The sequence below is a fragment of the Sitophilus oryzae genome, unplaced genomic scaffold, assembly GCF_002938485.1.
Source record: "Sitophilus oryzae breed Bouriz unplaced genomic scaffold, Soryzae_2.0 scaffold_249_pilon_pilon, whole genome shotgun sequence".
NCBI lineage: Eukaryota > Metazoa > Arthropoda > Insecta > Coleoptera > Curculionidae > Sitophilus > Sitophilus oryzae.
The window spans coordinates 157,715-177,050 of record NW_022146806.1 but is presented as its reverse complement, the minus strand read 5'-3'; the positions used below and the strand labels follow the sequence as shown (position 1 = coordinate 177,050).

The window sequence follows — 19,336 nt, the reverse complement described above, 5'->3', positions numbered from 1 at the left end:
GATGACAAGATAGTATATATATATTCTATTCAAATTTATTTATAATTTTTTATACCGGGTGGTGGTATAGTGGTTGGAAACATCGAAATCGCATGCAAATTTTGAACTGTCCAGATATTGGCTCTTTTACAGCGAATTTGTAAAATTAACAGGGGAGCCAATATCTGACTACCCTGTTGGATTCTTTTACTAGCGCATCTACGCTAGTAAAAGAATCCAACAACTTATTTTGAAATAAACTTTTGCTAGTCAATGTTAGCATTAAAAGATGCTGTTAGTCAATGTGGCATCAGTATGATATCTTGATCAAATAAGCAACTGTTATTTTATTGATTAGTTATGTTGATTCAGGTAAGATTTAGTGTGAGCTGTGAATGGTCGTGTTAGTGAATAGGGAGCCTTACTCGCTGGCCTGAGGAAAGGTCATGCCCGTGAAGGAGGGGGACAGAGTCTCTGTATACATCTCGCATCCGGTCCCTTGGAGATAATCGTTCTGCCACACTTGCGTGTCGGGAGACTGAAAAAGGCCTCCATATTTTTTTGGTCCGTCGAGCAGATAGAAGTATTTAGCCCACCCCGATCAGTCAAAGCATATCACAAAACTTATTGATACCAAAATGCAGGAAAAAAGAGTAATTTTGTTTATTCAGTTTTAATATAAGAACTAGTTTAGGTATGAAGGTCTGAAAATTTGATCCACAGATTATTTGCTATAGTCTATAGAATGAATAACTTTGAATTTTGACCGTTATTTTTTACCAACATGGCAAATATAAAATTCCTCTATCAAAAAAGTTACTGATATTCTTTAAATTGAGTTCCTGCACGAATCAGATAGGTAACTCTTTTTAATTTCGTAAAATAGAAAAGGAAAATAATAAAACAAGTGACAGTTCTTCCTCTTCTTGCAAAAATCAACACAAAATGTCATAATTGTCAAAAGTAAAATGTCGTCAGCTTTTGACATTTCTAAATATCAGACCAATGCCGTCTCTAATAGAACAGCCTCGAAGCGAGATTTATGACGTGACGCTAGTTAGATACTACGGATTAATAAATATGTTGTAGAATACATGGAAAACATAATTATTCCTCGTATTTTTGATTTGTATTTTAAAAATGATATTAGTTATACATGAAGTATACATAATATACAGTTAATAAATACAATATATATATATATATATATATATATATATATATATATATATATATATATATATATATATATATATATATATATATATATATATATATATATATATATATTTTTTTTTTTTTTTTTTGTTTTCACTCTTGGCTTTAGGTCGTTGGGGTTGCAAAGATGTTTCTAGATTTTGTTCATTATTTTTTATTTTGTGACGACGTTTCGACAGTATATGTCTTTTTCAAGCCTCTTGAACGTAGATTCTTACAGAGTTAAAATTTGTTAAACTGGACAACACAATAACACATATTAACTATTGTTTTTAATTGTTTTTGGACATTACACTTTACTACGAGCACGTACGTATTTCCTTGCAGATCTCTCTGTATAAAACACATTTATAGGTTCAATACCCGATGTCTACTTAAAAAAAAACTTAAATCTACTTAAATCTAGAAACATCTTTGCAACCCCAACGACCTAAAGCCAAGAGTGAAAACAAAAATATATAGTATACAGGTCAAAGAAACGAAACAAAAAAAAAAAAATATATATATATATATATATATATATATATATATATATATATATATATATATATATATATATATATATATATATATATATATATATATATATATATATATATATATATATATATATATATATATATATATATATACCTATTTATAGTAATAAATACTTTGGCAAATAAACAATAAACCATACAAATGCAGCAAATGTTTTACAATATACAAATAATGAATAGGTACATAAATTATTGGGTAAAATGTAAAATATATTCTAAATTTTGGGGTTTGAAAATCGATCTAATTTAACAAAAAACATTCAATATCTACTAATAGTGATGTATTATTATTTGCATTCACAAAATTTATATGTATATTTTGCAAGTATCAATCTTCGAAAAATTATATTTGCAAATAATACAATATTATAGAAAAAAAAGGTGTCAGCGATGGCTATGAAATAAAGATCGCTGTCATTTTATACGTAAAATTATTCTACAATTTTTGATTTTCTTGGGACTTAGGTTCGGGAAAAACGCTGATTAAGATTTCATTTGGTTTTTCATTATTTTTATTTGATTTAAAAAAAACGTTTCGGCTAACATTATAGCCTTCATCAGTATTGTGTCATATGAAAAAAATAGTGTCGAATATAATCCAAAAAATTACATATAAAATATTCACACCACACACCACATACTGTTTACTGCAATTAATAAACTAATATAAACTTGTCAAAAGATGACCACATAATTTTGAAAATTATTATTCTTAACACTAAAACTATCTACATTGACTATGGAGTACGATTTCAGCCATAATAAATGTAGATAGTTTAAGTGTTTTAATATTCTACAACATATTAATTAATCCGTAGTGTCTAACCAGCGTGACGTCATGAATCTCGCTCGGGGACTGTTCTATTAGAGACGGCATTGCGCTAGCATGGCCGCAAGTTGCTAACCTAATAAAATTAACCCTAGAAAAGCCCGCAGGAACTGTCAAATTCAAAGTTATTCGTTTCACAGACTATACTAGCCGGTCATGTTTACATAAGTATCAACAGAGTAAATCCATCAATCTTCTGAGTAGGGTAAGGCAGAGTTGAGTCATATCGCTATTTCTTTTTAGATCCTCTTAGATGATGTTCATAGGGAAACAATTTCCAAGAACCATCATGGAATATGGTGGACTTCCTCTTTAGCATGTTGGGGCATCTGAGTTATGCAAATAACATCTGTCTATTTTCCCAGTCACACGTGCTTCGGCAGCCACGCGGATATGGCATCAAGACTAATTGACTTACCACAGGAAGCTAAAACTGCAGGTCTTAAGACCAATATTAGAAAAACTAAATCGATGGGAGTCTGTACCAAAGAATATACCTAGCTAGAAAAAGAATGGACTCTGCCATACTGAAAAATGGTTCTACAGAAGTGGCGCCATCTATTGAGTAGGGCTTGTTTTAAATGGATCGAAGCGCGGGCTTTTTAAATGAGCGTATTTATTGAATTTTACTCTAAAATAATTAAATTTGATTGTTGAGTCTTATTTTTTACACAAATTCAACAATACTAATAACAATCGTATCGTTGTGATGTGTAAAAAATAAGATTTAACAGTATAATTTATACAATTATTAAATAAAATTAAAAGCCAAACATGTGAAATATTATTTATTATTTAAAGTTTTTATTTATAAGTCAAATATTTAAACATCGTTTATTATAATAAAACAAGACCAACGTAATACGCTCAAAGTTTTGTAAATGGAGTAAATATAAATAGGTACTTAAATGATGGCAAAAATAAAAGACTTACATTATATTTTTAGGGCCACAAACAAAAGGAATTGTCTAATTAAAACACATATGACAAATTATAGTTTGAAAAACGTTTTGATAATCATATTATTTGATATTATGATTGGCGCTATGACAACGACAATATTTTTTGAGAATTTGACAATAATATGACAATGGCCTACTACGGAAACTACAAAAAAATTCTGATTTAACGCCATCTGGCAATAACTAGTAGCAACTTCTTAACCTAAAAATTAATTGCACTACCACCTAGTGGCTAGGGCTGGAACTATTTTATTTGAGATTTCCGTGGAAACGGTGGAACCGCTTTTGCTATTTCACTTTCCCGCCCCTGGTCTGTACTAAACCAACGGAGACACAGAGCAATATATCATAAAGCAAACAGACAAGGCCAGAATAACATTGGGAATGATTAACAATGTTGGGAGATCTAGAACAATTTGATTGAAGTTCTATACTCCACGTAGGAGTAATGGTTAAAGTTAATGAATGAATTTTCATCTTTGTTTTTCTTTAACTATCCGCGTTTCACCCCCTGACTACAATTTCGTAGATATGCTAGTAGCCAGGGTCAGCAATCTTGGTCGCTTTTTGAAACAAAATGTCAATGGAGCTCACAACCCCGCTTCTTAATTATATAAATAATATAATGCGCAGATTATATATGCGCAGATTTCAGTGCAAATGATCATATGTAGACAGGCTGTATCTAAATAGACTTACAAATCAGGATCAATAAAGATATCTATTTTCAAGCCAAACTAATGACATTAAGGAATACTTTATTACATAACTGCACGGAATATGATTCTTATTTATTTGATAGTACAAGTAACTTCGAAGAAAGTGTACACTAAAAATAAATAAATAAATTTGATAAATTTAATTTTAAAAATTTTAGTGATGTGCTTTGACTGTAAATATACACTAAAGAACCACTTGTAAAAATCTCCAAAACTGTGGAGTATTACAATTAAAATAATGGATTTTTTAAAAAATAAAATAATGGTTGGTTTGTTTTAGAATTTTACAGTACACATCAACAGCAGATAAATCACAAAAGCTTGCTGAAAATAATCATAACCGATGGTTTTGCGCATCTTTTGAGCTGAGAAATAAACAAAAATAAGTAGTGACTAGGCTTGTGGGACGTCGTCCAATCAGAAAACACCATTTTATAAAAAAATCAGTAGGTATTAGACAACATTTTGGAATATTTACAAATGAAGAATGTGAGAATTTATAGTGGATAAAATTACAACTCCGTAGTTTGTGTTACAGCTTACAAGAAAGAGGTTATAACATGAAATTTTGAAATAGTAATATATGTGATATTATTGTTATTAAATTATTATTATAATTATATCTTATCTATTTAAATTAGAAATAGATTTTTTAACACAATTTTAATAACTAATAACATTTATTGAAAACGTAGATAAAACAAAGCCAACAAATTAACATCTTAGGAGTCTACCCTACATTATATTTTTACATGTTTTTAATGAAATTATAACGGCACTGATAAACCGGAATTTTAAGTCATATTAATCCCCCATCACGTTCAAGCTAACTTAATTAATATATTTCTATTAGGGAAAAACTATTTTCCTTATTAGATCATAACTAGCCATGTAGTAACACAAACCACAGAGCTGTAGTAAGTAGTACAATACAAAAAAAATGACAAAGAGATTTATAAACAAGAGAGAGATAGGAGACAGAAATGAAACGCAAAACTAGACAAAACGACGGATTTGTCGGTAACACACGCACATGACGTAAGACACAATATGGCGGGTGCAAGTTGTTTCGTTTTCCGATAAGAGGGCGTAAGTATAGTCTATCTTTCCTTGGCGAAAATGCAAAACTGACACTAATCAAAATTCAATATGATCAATTTAGATGATGATAAATAGATATGTATATATTTTAATACTCAAAAAGTTACGATAATATTATAGAATTGAAATTGAATGTCTTCTAATTAGCAGTCTTAGAATTGAACTTTATATAAGCGCGTTGGATGGTATATGTTAAACGTCATCTCTCACATGTCAAACGCCATCTGTTACATGGTTTACGTTATACATCAGCGCCATCTGTTTAATGAAACTTCAAAATGCTTACCGAGGGCCCACATTTTCTAAGCGTTTACCCCTGTTATATGAACTGCTAAGCAGCTTTATAAACAGCAAAACTGGTTTAGGGAAAGTATAAATGATGGATAGGCCCTCTATAAACCGTCTAGTAAGCCTACATCTATTTTAATCGTCCTAGGCTACTTTAGCTGTTCCTAAAGCTGCTTAGCTGTTCATATGACGGATGGCGTTAGCTAAATTATATGTTGATAGCTAAATTATAGTGTGTAGAATTTTAATTTTTAATTTGGTTTAGCCTAATCATTTCTGTACTAACTTAGATATTTGGGTAAAAATTGGTGTCTGGATATTTTTTGATATGAAAAATTCGATTTTGATCTAGATACTCTTATTTGTAGGGGACGCCACCTATATGTTTTAATTATTTTGAAGAGTAACAACTCTTCGTTTGTACCTGTATTACACTACTGAGAGAAAAATATACATTTCCGCCTTTTTTACATAAAACAAGTCTCTTTGTAAAAATCGCGTCAAATACATGTCATCATTGACACAAATTAAACACGTTGACTAGCTAGTTATTAGACTAAAATTAACAGATCAAATGACTTACCTGTAGGAAATTTGATCCTAATTACACGATCAGTTTTGTCCGAAGTACTACATAAAAGGAATACAAATAGAGTAAGTCTTGTCTTGCTGAAATCCGTGCGACATACAAAAATAAACGTGGCAACGCCGCTCCGCACTTTATAAACAAGAGAGATAGGGAGACAGGAAATGAAACGCAAAAACTAGACAAAACGACGATTTGTCGGTAACACACGCACATGACGTAAGACACACATATGGCGGGTAAGTTGTTTCTTTCGTTTTCCGATAAGAGGGCGTAAGTATAGTCTATCTTTCCTTGGCGAAAATGCAAAACTGACACTAATCAAAATTCAATATGATCAATTTAGATGATGATAAATAGATATGTATATATTTTAATACTTAAAAAGTTAAGATAATATTATAGAATTGAAATTGAATGTCTTCTAATTAGCAGTCTTAGAATTGAACTTTATATAAGCGCGTTGGATGGTATATGTTAAACGTCATCTCTTACATGTCAAACGCCATCTGTTACATGATTTACGTTATACGTCAACGTCATCTGTTTAATGAAACTTCAAAATGTTTACCGAGGGCCCACATTTTCTAAGCGTTTACCCCTGTTATATGAACTGCTAAGCAGTTTTATAAACAGCAAAACTGGTTTAGGGAAAGTAAATGATGGATAGGCCCTCTATAAACCGTCTAGCAAGCCTACATCTATTTTAATCGTCCTAGACTACTTTAGCTGTTCCTAAAGCTGCTTAGCAGTTCATATGACGGATGGCGTTAGACATAATATGTTTAATGCCATGGTACAAAGAATACAAGGTATGATATTGCGCAGGTTGGTCGCTACGTCACAGGTGATAACAGGCGCTATTGGTCAGCACTCTCCGCGCGCCAGTTCAAATCGTCAAGATATTGTTATAAACCTGTTTTTTTGTTTATATACCGTCATTGAATTATCGCTAAGCAAGTTACTGTGGAGCAGTGCGTAAGGAGTCGGGCTAGGAAGCGAGAGACCTGAGTTCGAATCTCGGCCGGGACATAACTTTTTATTTATTTTTTAAATACTGTTGTATTCTATAGTTTATTTTTGTAGTATAAAAAAAAGAACTATTTATTCTGTTATTTTTTAATCTCCGGTATTAATATAAATTGATTGTTGGTACAACACCTCATTTAATATAAAATAATATTCTACTTTTTGAAATGTATCGGGCCCTAATTGTACCTAAAAGTAATATATTTTTAGTGATATACCATATTGTAAACTATTTAATACTTCAGTCACTTAAAAAGTTAATTTGCATTGAATAATTGCCTACCATTAAAGGAAATTTGAGCTATAAATATAATCCTTGATGGGCATATTCTGGGTATGCAAATACTTCCTTTAAATTTTGGGTGTCGTTCAACCGATTTATTTTCAAAACCAGAAACATCTACATATAAAAAGAAGCACAGGTTACTAATTATAATAAACTTCACCCTTGATATTACTTCCACTAATTCGATGGGAAACAATAAACTTCCCAACATTTTTTAAATGATGTAACAATTCCTCTTGTGGTTACTTTTCCATAGATATCCTCAACTCTGTCCTCATGTGAATTCAGAGGCAATGAAAATGAAAATTATTTACCATAAACATCGCAAACTAAAAACCTAATAAACAATTTTATACCGAATATAGAAATAAATTTAGTTTTCTTACCTATCGTCCAAATCCATGTTAATAGATAATTATTATTTTTAAATATATTTTTGGAACTGCTGGTTTTAGTAATTATTAAATTAAACGAACTAAAAAGTCTTAAAAATAAACAATTCTTAACCATAACCCCAAAAAATGCAGATCTCCTGTCAACTTTCTTTATTTTTTATTTATTCATTATTTTCTTAGTGACGTCACAGGTGGTATGCGCGAACTGAACGAAATTGGCGCCGCTATCGATCATACCTTGTATTCTTTGTACCATGGTTTAATGCCATATGAGGTTAGCAGGTTAGGTGACATAACATGTCACCTACGCGCCTGCGTTGTCAGTCCTTGTGTAAGGTACAAAATTTTCATGTTGGTAGCTAGGGAATGCAATCCCGCTAATGCTGGATCCTGCAAATGCGGGATCCCTCTGAGATTCCGCGGGATCGAGTTGCGGGATTTATAGTGCGGGATCCGCGGGATTGACACATTACTACTGGGTAACCGAACCGATCTCGATCAAGGTCAAACCCCTTCGTTCCGGGCCGATGAGTCGACGCTCGGAACCTGGGGAACCCGTTTAACTAGTACTTGTGGACAATTTCGCCAAATAAACTGCCATGCCGGACATAATTATCGGGACAAGCAAAATTTTAGGGTAAATTTAAAGTTGAATATCTCTTGAACTAAAAAAGATTTTGGGATGCGGTTTGGACGAGGTTTTAGATGCATCTATTGTGATTAAGACGCTGGTTTTCGAAAATATATTTAGCGAAATATCGTATAGGGTGTTTTATAAGAGAGTGACAATTTGGTCAAGAATCTTTTTTACCGCAAATTTACGAATTTTAAGAAATCGAAATTTTTACCAAGTACGACTAATTTGTATTGAAATTAGAAAAAACAATTTGATCGGTTTTTAATTTTTTTTTGTTTTAAGGAAAATTGATTTTTTTTTCGAAAAATATGCATTTTTAGTCATACGTATGGTCCTAAGTGGTACAAAAAGCTTTATACATTCTGCATATGCCAAAAAAATATTGATATAGAGTGTATGTAAAAGCAGATAACTAACACAAGTTAAAAAAAACTTCAACATCAGAATAATAATTTTATTTAATAAAAAAAGTAGATAAATTATAATAAAATTTAAGTTTATTTAATATTAAATATACTTTTTTGAACACCCTGTATAAATCGGTCCGAATTTCTGTACAGCTAGTTTAAGATACACGCTATATCAATATATTGTGGGCCTATCCAAAATGTACAATGCCTTTTGTACCATTTAGGACCAAATGTATGACTATTGTTTACAGTCCTGCAATTTTGCAGATCCGCGGGATTGCTTGCTTTAATCCCGCGGGTTTGCGGGATTGAGATTTTGGTGCGGGATTGCATTCCCTATTGGTAGCTAAATTATAGTGTGTAGAATTTAAATTTTTAATTTGGTTTAGCCTAATAATTTCTGTACTAACTTAGATATTTGGGTAAAAATTGGTGTCTGGGAATTTTTTGACATGAAAAATCCGATTTTGATCTAGATACTCTTATTTGTAGGGGGCTCCACCTATATGTTTTAATTATTTTGAAGAGTAACAACTCTTCGTTTGTACCGGTATTACACTACTGAGAGAAAAATATACATTTCCGCCTTTTTTACATAAAACAAGTCTCTTGGTAAAAATCGCGTCAAATACATGTCATCATAACTAAACATGTTGACTAGATAGTTATTAGACTAAAATAATATATCTGAAAATGTCTTTGTGCCAAAGGTTTAAAAGAAACTGTTTTATCATAATTTTGTCTACAAAAATTAATGATTAATTTAACAAAGTAAAAAGTTCCCAAATTTACCATTTCAGGCAAATAACTATAATCAACATGTTTATTATTTGTCAATAATGACAAGTATTAATTATTTCCATTCCAAATACGTTAAAAACGGTTGCTCGTAGCGATTTTTTTCGTACAAAGCAACCTTTTTTAAGTAAAAACCGGCGGAAATTTATATTTTTCTCAGTAGTTTAATACAGGTACGTATGAAAAGTTATTACTCTTTAAAACAGTTAAAAAACATATACACTATCGGACAAAAGCAGAGCAACAAAGTTCATTTTTATTCATGTTTGAATAAAAAAAATTATTAGGTTGTGATTTTCGGCTATGTTTACTAACACACTATCCTTACACTATTACTATAGTACTATTTAGTACTAGTACTATTTTGGTGTACTTTTAATCAGTTTAAAAATGATAAATAATATTGATTATAAAAATTGATAAGAATAGGGGCGACAAAAGTAGAGCAACAAATTGTATTCAACAAATTTTATTGTGTCTTATTTCAACAAAAAATATTTAACACGTTTAAGAACAATACTAATTGAAAGTCATACATTAGTAATTGATAGAATATCCATTATTACTAATAACTTGCTGACAACGGCGCGGCATTGAAGCAATCAACTTCTGAATGACATTTTCGGAAAGATTTATACAAACTTCATTAATTTTATCCATCAATGATTGTTTATTTTGAAACATTTGGGTACGAATACGACGTTCTACTTCTTCCCAGAGATTTTCGATGGGGTTAAGGTCTGGGGATTGTGATGGCCATTGCAAATCTCGAACGTCATTTTCCCTAAACCACTGTTGAACAACTTGTGAAGAGTGTTTTGGATCGTTGTCCTGTTGGAAAATAAAACGCAGTGGCATTTCCCATTCTGCATAAGGAAGCATAATATTATGCATGATATCCTTATAAACAAATCGGTCCATCGTGTCATTAATAAAGTGTATAGGGCCTATCCCATTCCATGAGAAACAACCCCATAAAAATACACTGCCTTTACCGTGTTTAATTGTAGATGTTAGGTATTTAGGATTAAACCATGTATTGATTGGTTGCCTCAAACGTCTCATTTTATCAGAATTGAATATTTTGTAGCGCGTTTCATCACCGAACAGAACTTTTTTCCAGTCAGTGACGGTCCACTTTAATGGCGACGTGCGAATGCCAACCTTGCTGCTCTATTTCTTTCCGAAACTAACGGCTTTTTGGCTGGACGTCTACTAAATAACTTTGCATCTACTAATCTTCTTTGTACTGTTCGTATACCAACCGTAATTTCTGGAATTTCGGCAATAATTCTAGGTGCGGACTTCCAAGGATCATTTTGAGCAATTCTTTTGATGCGTCTGTCGGTCATTACTGTTGTTTTCTTTGGCCTTCCCGATTTTGGCAACTTTTCTAAGTGTCCCCAGTTATTATACGATGAAATTATTTTAGATACACTGTACCGGGGTAACACAAACTGTCTTGAAATATTGGCTTGCTTGTTACCTTCCATGAATGCATCCACAACACTTTGCTTCAAGTCTTTTGAAATTGGAATTCCTCTTGGCATGACTAATCCAGCATAGAAATGTTTAAAAAAACATAAAATAAACCTTGCAGAATTATTTTGGGCTTTACTTTTGCTAAAACCCTTTTTTGGAATGAATTATTTGAATGTTGCTCTACTTTTGACGCGTTTCTATTAAGCATTTAAAACTAAATGTCAAAATAAATTCATTTGTTTTGTTAGTAAAAATTCTTGTTGTTATCGATACTCATAGCCTACTTCGTAGTTTTTAAATTTATTGTATTTGTATACATTATCATGCATGTATAATTAAAAAATAGCGATTTGCAAATATTTCTTGAAGTGTTGCTTTACTTTTGTCCGATAGTGTATGTGGCTCTATCAATCCAAAGAGGACTTATGTTGACATCAAAATCAAATTTCTCATGTAAAAAAACACCCAGAGACAAAAAATTCGAAGTAAAATGAAACTTCTACATCCTGTATCTCAGAAAAGAAGCATTTTAGGACATAAATTTATACGAACTTTTTTATTTATTTTTATCTGTAGAATATACTGTCAAAGTTTCCCGATTACAATTCGGAGCACCCTGTATATAAAATTTTGTTATTCTAAGGCTGATTGAGTTTTAAATTAGTTTAATTTGGTTTTATTTTATTTTCTTAAGTAATTAATAGGTGAGAAGCACGAAACACTTTAAAAATAATAGACAGACTATTGAAAAGAAGTTTTGGCATTTTCGTTGAGTGAAAAGGACAGACTATAGCGACTTACTCTGCCGCGTGAGCAAACGGTATGCCGATGAAAGATGGGCTGAGCGTCTCAGTGTACATCTCCATTCCTGTACCACGCAAATAATCGTTGGTCCACACCTGCATGCCCGGCGACTGTAACCATTGCAAAACGTCTATTCACATATGTTCGACAGCACTATATCACAAGTATAAAGTCCGAAAAAATATTGAAAATGTGTACAGGATTTTAACTAACATACTGTAGATATTTAAAATACATACAAGCTACCAAGTTAGCTTGTATACAGACAGAACCACCGTAGTAGTAACATAGGCAGAACCGGACGAATTAGCGTATACCCGTCCGCCGGATAAAATGCGATAAAATAAAAATAGGTCGACATGTGATAAGAATGTTTCAGAATTGGTATTTATTGGTGTTTTAATAGCCAAAACGAATACGTAGATTCTCGCGACAGTTCTCGTGTAAAATTTATTTTTTAAGTAAAATAATGGATGTTTATGAAGTTCGTGAGAAAATTCTAATTGTAAAATGGTATTTCCAAAATAGGTCTTATCGGGATATACAAATAATTTTTCCACAAACTTTTGTAAACAGGCCAATTCCATCTTTATCTACTATATCAAGAGTTATTAATAATTTTGAAAAACATGGGTGCGTGTCCCCAGAACACAAAAAGCCTGATGTGTTGATTAATGAAGAACAGGAGTTAAAGCAAGTGTTCGTTTGTGCTACCGCGGATCAAAATGACGTTTTCAAGTAATCAAATTGCTGAGGTGGTTGCCCTGCCCACAATGCCCGTATTGTTCAAGAATATTTGAACAATACTTTTCCCAACCGTTTAATTAGTGGATATGGAACTATTTTGTGGCCCGCTAGATCACCAGATCTTTCTCCTAATGATTTCTTTTAGGGCTAATAATCTGGATGAGCTTCAAGTAAAAATACGAGAGGCTTTCCAAACTATTAGCCCTAATATGTTAGCCAATGTCAGACGGGGATTTTACGACCGCCTAGGCTTCTGTCTAGCACAGGAAGGTGGTCTTTTTGAACACTTGTTATAACTTTTTTTATTGAGAGTAATATTATAGTTTTTTTTTGGGGTTTAGAGAATTTATTTATTTTTAGTTTTGGCTTGTAAACACACTCAAATAATAAATATTTAAGTATTTTTATTTTAAATGTTACCTTAAGTGAAGGTAAACACTTAAAATGAAAATAATAAATACACGGCACTCCTCGCGTCATATTCCTAGTTTGTCACAACCGACCCGTCCAAGTACAACTGCAACTGCGTACTGCCTGACCAGCCGACTAGCCGGCAGTGGCTCTCGAGTACGAACGCAAAATGGGTAAACGTAAATTCGTCCGGCAACTTGCTATGTTACTAGTAGCCTGGTCTTCTCTGTATGTTAATTATTGATATATCAATGCAAAAGATATTGTTATAAATGCTGTTATTTATCAAAAAAGAAGAAAATGGAAGTCATTGGAAGAAAATCTTCAAAATAAAATAGTTATTTTTAGTAAACACTGCTGGGTTAATCCAACGGAGACTAATTGTCAGCAGTGGCTTACTAATGAACAAATTTGCCTAATGGACAAAAAAATGCTTAACGTTTCGAAAATATACTTCTTTCCGGCGTCGAAAGCAAAAAATACAAAGAACAAAAAAAACTATTTAAAATATCTAAATGCAACTATTCGAGAACACTTTAGTTTTTTTAAAACGGATACGTCTACAAAAATCCGTTGACGTTCTGTTAAAATGACATTATATCAAGTTAAACTTCAAAATTAACAATTACTACCTGATAACAATTACTTAATATGGTAAAACCAAAAAGCTTTAAAACTCTCTGTATGATTATTTTTAAATTTTATGTATGTTAAAATCTATGCGGAATTGTCAAAATCTATTCCGGAAGCGATTGCCATACATTACTAACATCTACAGATGCATGAGCAATTCACTCATTTTTATTAGACTGTATTAAAAAAGTCTCTCTTTTTTTTCTTTTAGAGGCTATCGCTTCTTTCATTATAATTTTTGCATTGTTAAAATCTATTCTGTGTGTTCCATCAATGCTGACAAATCTTAGATTTGTCAAAGTCGCCCTTTCTTAAATAATCTTTATGTTCTTTAATTCGAACATACAGGGTGAGTTTCCTACGATGTTCTCTATGGGCACCTCGGAAACTATTGGAGATAGAGGGTCGGTTAAATCGGGAGAGAATTTCAGTTTTGTGGTGTCATAAATATGCGCCTTTCAGATTTTTGAAAAAGTTCATGGCTTACTAGATATTTGGAAAAATCCAAAATTGTCCCTAATTCCATTATAATCTATTTTAGACAAAAAGTGTTCAGATAAAAGTTGTAGATAATCACATTCCTAATGAGTTTGAGTTCTCCGATTTTTTCTAAAGCCTGTCATTTTTGACTTATGACACAAACATATGTTTTTTTTAATGGAAACCATCGTTGGCCATGACTTCATAAAAAGCGCCATTTTTTGAGCTTTTCAGCGATATAAGCTATAATATGTTCCCTTCACGAAATTACTGAGTTATAGCCAATTTTTATCTTTCTTGGCTAATTTCACTTAATTAGCCATGGAAACAAGTTCAATCGTTGTTGCTCTCGGACATGCGAAATTGTCACATCCAATCTTTGTAAATTAAAATAAACAAAAATTGTAAATAAAAATTTTTAAATGTAGGAAAAGCGTGTAGGATTATTGGTTCAACTTTTCTTGGCCATACAGTTTCGAGGATACGTTGACCGGTGAAAATTATTTACGTTTTTTTAGAGAACGGTTTTCAATGATGTTCTAATTTTGTTATGATTTATTACTTATAAAAAGACAAAATATATTATTAAACGGCTCTTTACAATTTGCATTACACAAACTAAAACTTAAAAAAATAATATCACTACATTTTAGAAAATGTTCAAAAAATCCGCAATTGTTTTGGGTACATAAATGCATCTTTTTAAAACTGAATTTCTAGCTATTCTCACAGAACGACCGGTCTTCGAGTGCCTCTCTCAATTCATAAGTTCTGTTGTAAACCTTGTTGTTAACCATACCGCATAAAAAATCTAAAATGGATAGGTCAAGTGACCGAGGAGACCCATGCAATTGGTCTACCTCTTTCTATCCCTGAGTCTACATAATTATGATATAAATAATTTTTAGCATTTCTTTCATTGTGTGTGTGTGTGTGTATGTGTGAGGGGGGAGGGGTTGGGGTTGGTGTGTCATAATGAAAGTCATGTTGGAACCACTCTATTAATGCGCGAGTATTAATAAATTTAACTTTTCTAACATGTCTTGAAAACCTTTCTCTAAAAAACGTAAATAAGTAACGTTCACCGGTCAACGGTCAACGTATCCTCGAAACGGTATGGTCAAGAAAAGTTGAACCAATAATCCTACACGCTTTTCTTCATTTGAAAAACTCTTATTTACAATTTTTGTTTATTTTAATTTACAAAGATTGAATGTGACAATTTCATATTTCTGAGAGCAATGACGATTGAACTTGTTTACTTTTTTTTTACTTTTTTTACTTTTTTTGCTAACTAAGTGAAATTAGTCAAGAAAGATAAAAATTGGCTATAACTCAGTAATTTTGTCAAAGAAACATATTATAGCTTATATCGCTAAAAAGCTTAAAAAATGGCGCTTTTTATGAATTCATGGCCAGCTATGGTTTCCATTTAAAAAAACATATGTTTGTGTCATGTCAAAAATGACAGGCTTTAGAAAAAATCGAAGAACACAGTCTCATTAGGGATGTGATTATCTACAACTTTTTGTCTAAAATAGATTATAATGGAATTAGGGACAATTTTTAAAATAGCCAAAATTTGTTTTTTTTTCGAAATATCTAATAAGACTAAAAAAATTAAACTGCAATTCTTTCCTCATTTAACTGACTTGTAGGAAACTCACCCTGTATAAGGGTCTAGATGTTTCACCAATATAAAATTTATGACATTCAATTTTGTATATTACATTTTCTTTTGTTGTCCAGTGTTTATTGGTTTAGTGTGTTTTGAAATGGATCTAAGTGTATTTTGTGTTTTGAAAGATGTTTGTATGTTTTATTGTTTTCCTATCCTTCTTATTTTTTCGAAAGGCCTCGTATGTATGGAATTGTAAGTTGTATATATTGTGTAATCACTGTGCGTATTCTGTCTATGATTTGGAGTTTGTATTTCGCTGAATGTTTTGGCAATAAAAGATGGTGGATAGTCGTTTTTTATTAATGTATTTTTTATGTGGTTTATATCTCTGTTTAGTAAATTGTCGTCTGAACAATAGAATTGTTTTTTTGCCCGTTAGGCAAATTTGTTCATTTTATTTTGTAGGTTTTCTGTTATTCTTTCAAATATCTACAGTACGTATAAACTAAGATCTTGTATGATGAAAAAAAAAAGTATAGAAATAAAAAAAATATTTCCAAAAAAAATTCTTCATTTAGAATTAAGAGTTTTCAAAAGAAAATTATGTTTATTGAAACATCGAAAAACTACATAAGATTTCATCATACCATATCGTAAGTCTGCTGTTGATATAACCCAGAACGTCCATAAAAATAATAATAAGTTAAATAACGTGTTATATAAAAGGAATAAAAACAGGAAAAGTTAACCAAAGAGATTGCTTACAGTTTTGAAGGATCGCATAGCAAACAAGTTTGCCATCATCGTAGAAAATCCGGGAGCCAAGCAGGATTGAGCGATGAATCCCAGTTTGAGTTCAGCAAGACAGATTACGTCGTCGCCTTGCTTCCAGTCCCATGATGGAATGTTCAGTAAATAAGCCTGAAAAAAGAAAACATTAAAAAATAAGCATATACCCAAGTAGCATTTGGACGTTATCTAACGTCGGGTATACGTCGCGTTCAATAAACCCGACGTCGGGTACCAACGTCGGTTCGACCGCCTGACGACCCTTATTTGCACCTAAATGGGGAATACAGATTTGGGTCGCCTCGACGTCGGTATCTGACCTAATAGGGAATGTAATTCTACCAATTACCAACGTCATATTACTTTGGATTTTAGTTATTTAAAATTCGTCGCTAAGCACTTCCGTTACGTTTGGTTTCATATTCGCTACCAAGAATACATAAAAACCCAACCAAACTACCTAATTACAAATAGATTCATAATTACTCCTCGAATATAACTATAAGCGCCTACCTAATTTCATATTATAATAATTCTGAATCATTAATCCAGACATCAGTTTTGTCAACGGAAGTCATTTTTTTGATATATCTGATTAAAATACTCCGGAAAACAACGAGCGCCTTCAAAATTAGGTACATTTATGAAATAAAAATATCTATAAAAAAGTAACTCGCAAAATATTTTTTTTATTTTCTAGCTGGTTTAATCATAAAACTGTACTGGGGTTCCCCCCAAAATCAATCTTATCAATATTATTCTACTAGAAATCGGAATGTGAATATAAATTTTAAAAACATAAAACGATTTTAAAATGGCTGACAATCGGATACTTGTTAAGAATGGCGGATTTCTGTGTCCGACTTAATATGAACTACCAATATACCAATCCCGACCGGGTCTCCAACATTAGTCGTCTCACATGACCGAAGTCATCAAACCGGACGACCGGCAATCGTATTATGACGTATATAATTCCAACGTACGCCACGTAACCTCACTTTGCGTATCAGTGATTTGTGGATTTGTGCAACTATATTTTAGTTTTTGTTTTCTCTTTAAAACAATGGGCAGCCACTTTTTTAACATAGTATATACAAAATTTAAAAGAATTGGAACCAGTACCGCACATGTAGGAGGAGGATGGGGTCTGCTGGTTTCCTAAGCTAAAAAATAAAATTAAGATGCACCAATATAATGCAGCATCTCTTCCGGATAGAAAGCATTCGTGGGCGGAGGGAAGACATCACTACTACTATTATTATTTTGCAAAAGCCTCGACCTCTTTCTGTAAAATGTAGATGAATGTCTAAATGCCTTTTGAGTGTTTTTTTAGGCATAATAAAAAAAATTAAGTTTGTTTACAAAAACTTTTTATTAGGTTATGTTCATGATGTTTATTAGGCCGCAAATGCTACTTAATGGGTTGTATTTACGGACGTAAATAGAGATACGTAAATTAGGTTAAAAATGAACATAAAATACAACAAAATATAATTGGACGTTACTTTAGGGATTATCAGTGAGACGTATCCTATTCGGACAACGGGTAGACGTCGGGCTAGTTCAAGTATAGGTACGTCGTGCAAGCCAACGTTGGAACAATATATTTTATATAATTTTAATACAATTTACCGACTCGGATCCAACGACGTCACTTTTAATAGGAAAGCGACGTCACCAGTCGTGTCACCAGCACCCGACCTAAATTTGCACAAAGTCTGACGTCGCTTCAGGTCAGATTTATTTCGAAGTCAGATAGATGCTACTTGGGTATTAGTTTCAGGTAACTCATTTTTAAAGCTATTGTTTAAAAAATAATAAACCTCAAAAGCACTAAATTGATATACTCCTTTCCTTCTACATATCAATCCATTTATTGCTTTAAAAAGTTTCTAATATTTTTTAAGTTAACTATGGAAGGGTTTATAAATAAATCCTTTGTGGGCATCGTCTCTTGTTGTTTTTAACCAGTCTTATTGATTTATTTCGTAAATTCAATACGATTGGAGCTGATTGGAGTGACGGAATGATGAACGACACACGAACCACAAAACATCCCCCTTTAGAACTTTTTCTTTAATGGCCATAAGCGGGAGTAAAAGCCCAAGCGCCCGAACAAACGCTAGAGGCGCCACCGGTCATCAAATGGTGTAAACGTTGCGAAAATTTAATCATCTAATTTTGACACAAGGGGTCGCGCTTAACTTTTTCAATTTTAATTCAATATTTATTGTTTTCAAACTATATAATTAGATATTTGTTGTATTTTGTGAATGTATAAATGTTTTCTTAGTATAAAGTTGCATTATAGTAATTTAAATTATATTAATACATATTTAAGATTCAAATATTATGACATATATGTCAGTTGCCGTCTAAAATGTCATCTTGATAACAAAAAGTTACTTATTGTCAAAAGTAGTTAAAATCATGTTTAAATATTAAAATTTACAAGTTATAATTAGATATTTAATATTATTTCAACAACAAATACATAATAGTACAGCGTAACGTTGATATGCAGGTCCAAAACAAAAAGTGCTGTTATATTTTTCAGTTTTCGTTGTGAGCCGCGGAAGTTTCAGTGATT

At 32.0% G+C, this 19,336-nt stretch overlaps 1 protein-coding gene across 1 annotated transcript in view; it reads right to left on the bottom strand.

Annotated features, from left to right (window-relative positions):
* LOC115884458 (calcium-activated potassium channel slowpoke) overlaps window positions 1–19,336 on the bottom strand; it is a 165,464-nt gene that overhangs the window by 64,248 nt on the left and 81,880 nt on the right. The window contains exons 13-14 of the mRNA XM_030903048.1: window positions 16,720–16,875; window positions 405–517 (exon numbers count right to left, since the gene is read on the bottom strand). Coding sequence (XP_030758908.1) covers window positions 405–517; window positions 16,720–16,875 — 269 coding nt within the window. The remainder of the gene's footprint in view (window positions 1–404; window positions 518–16,719; window positions 16,876–19,336) is intronic.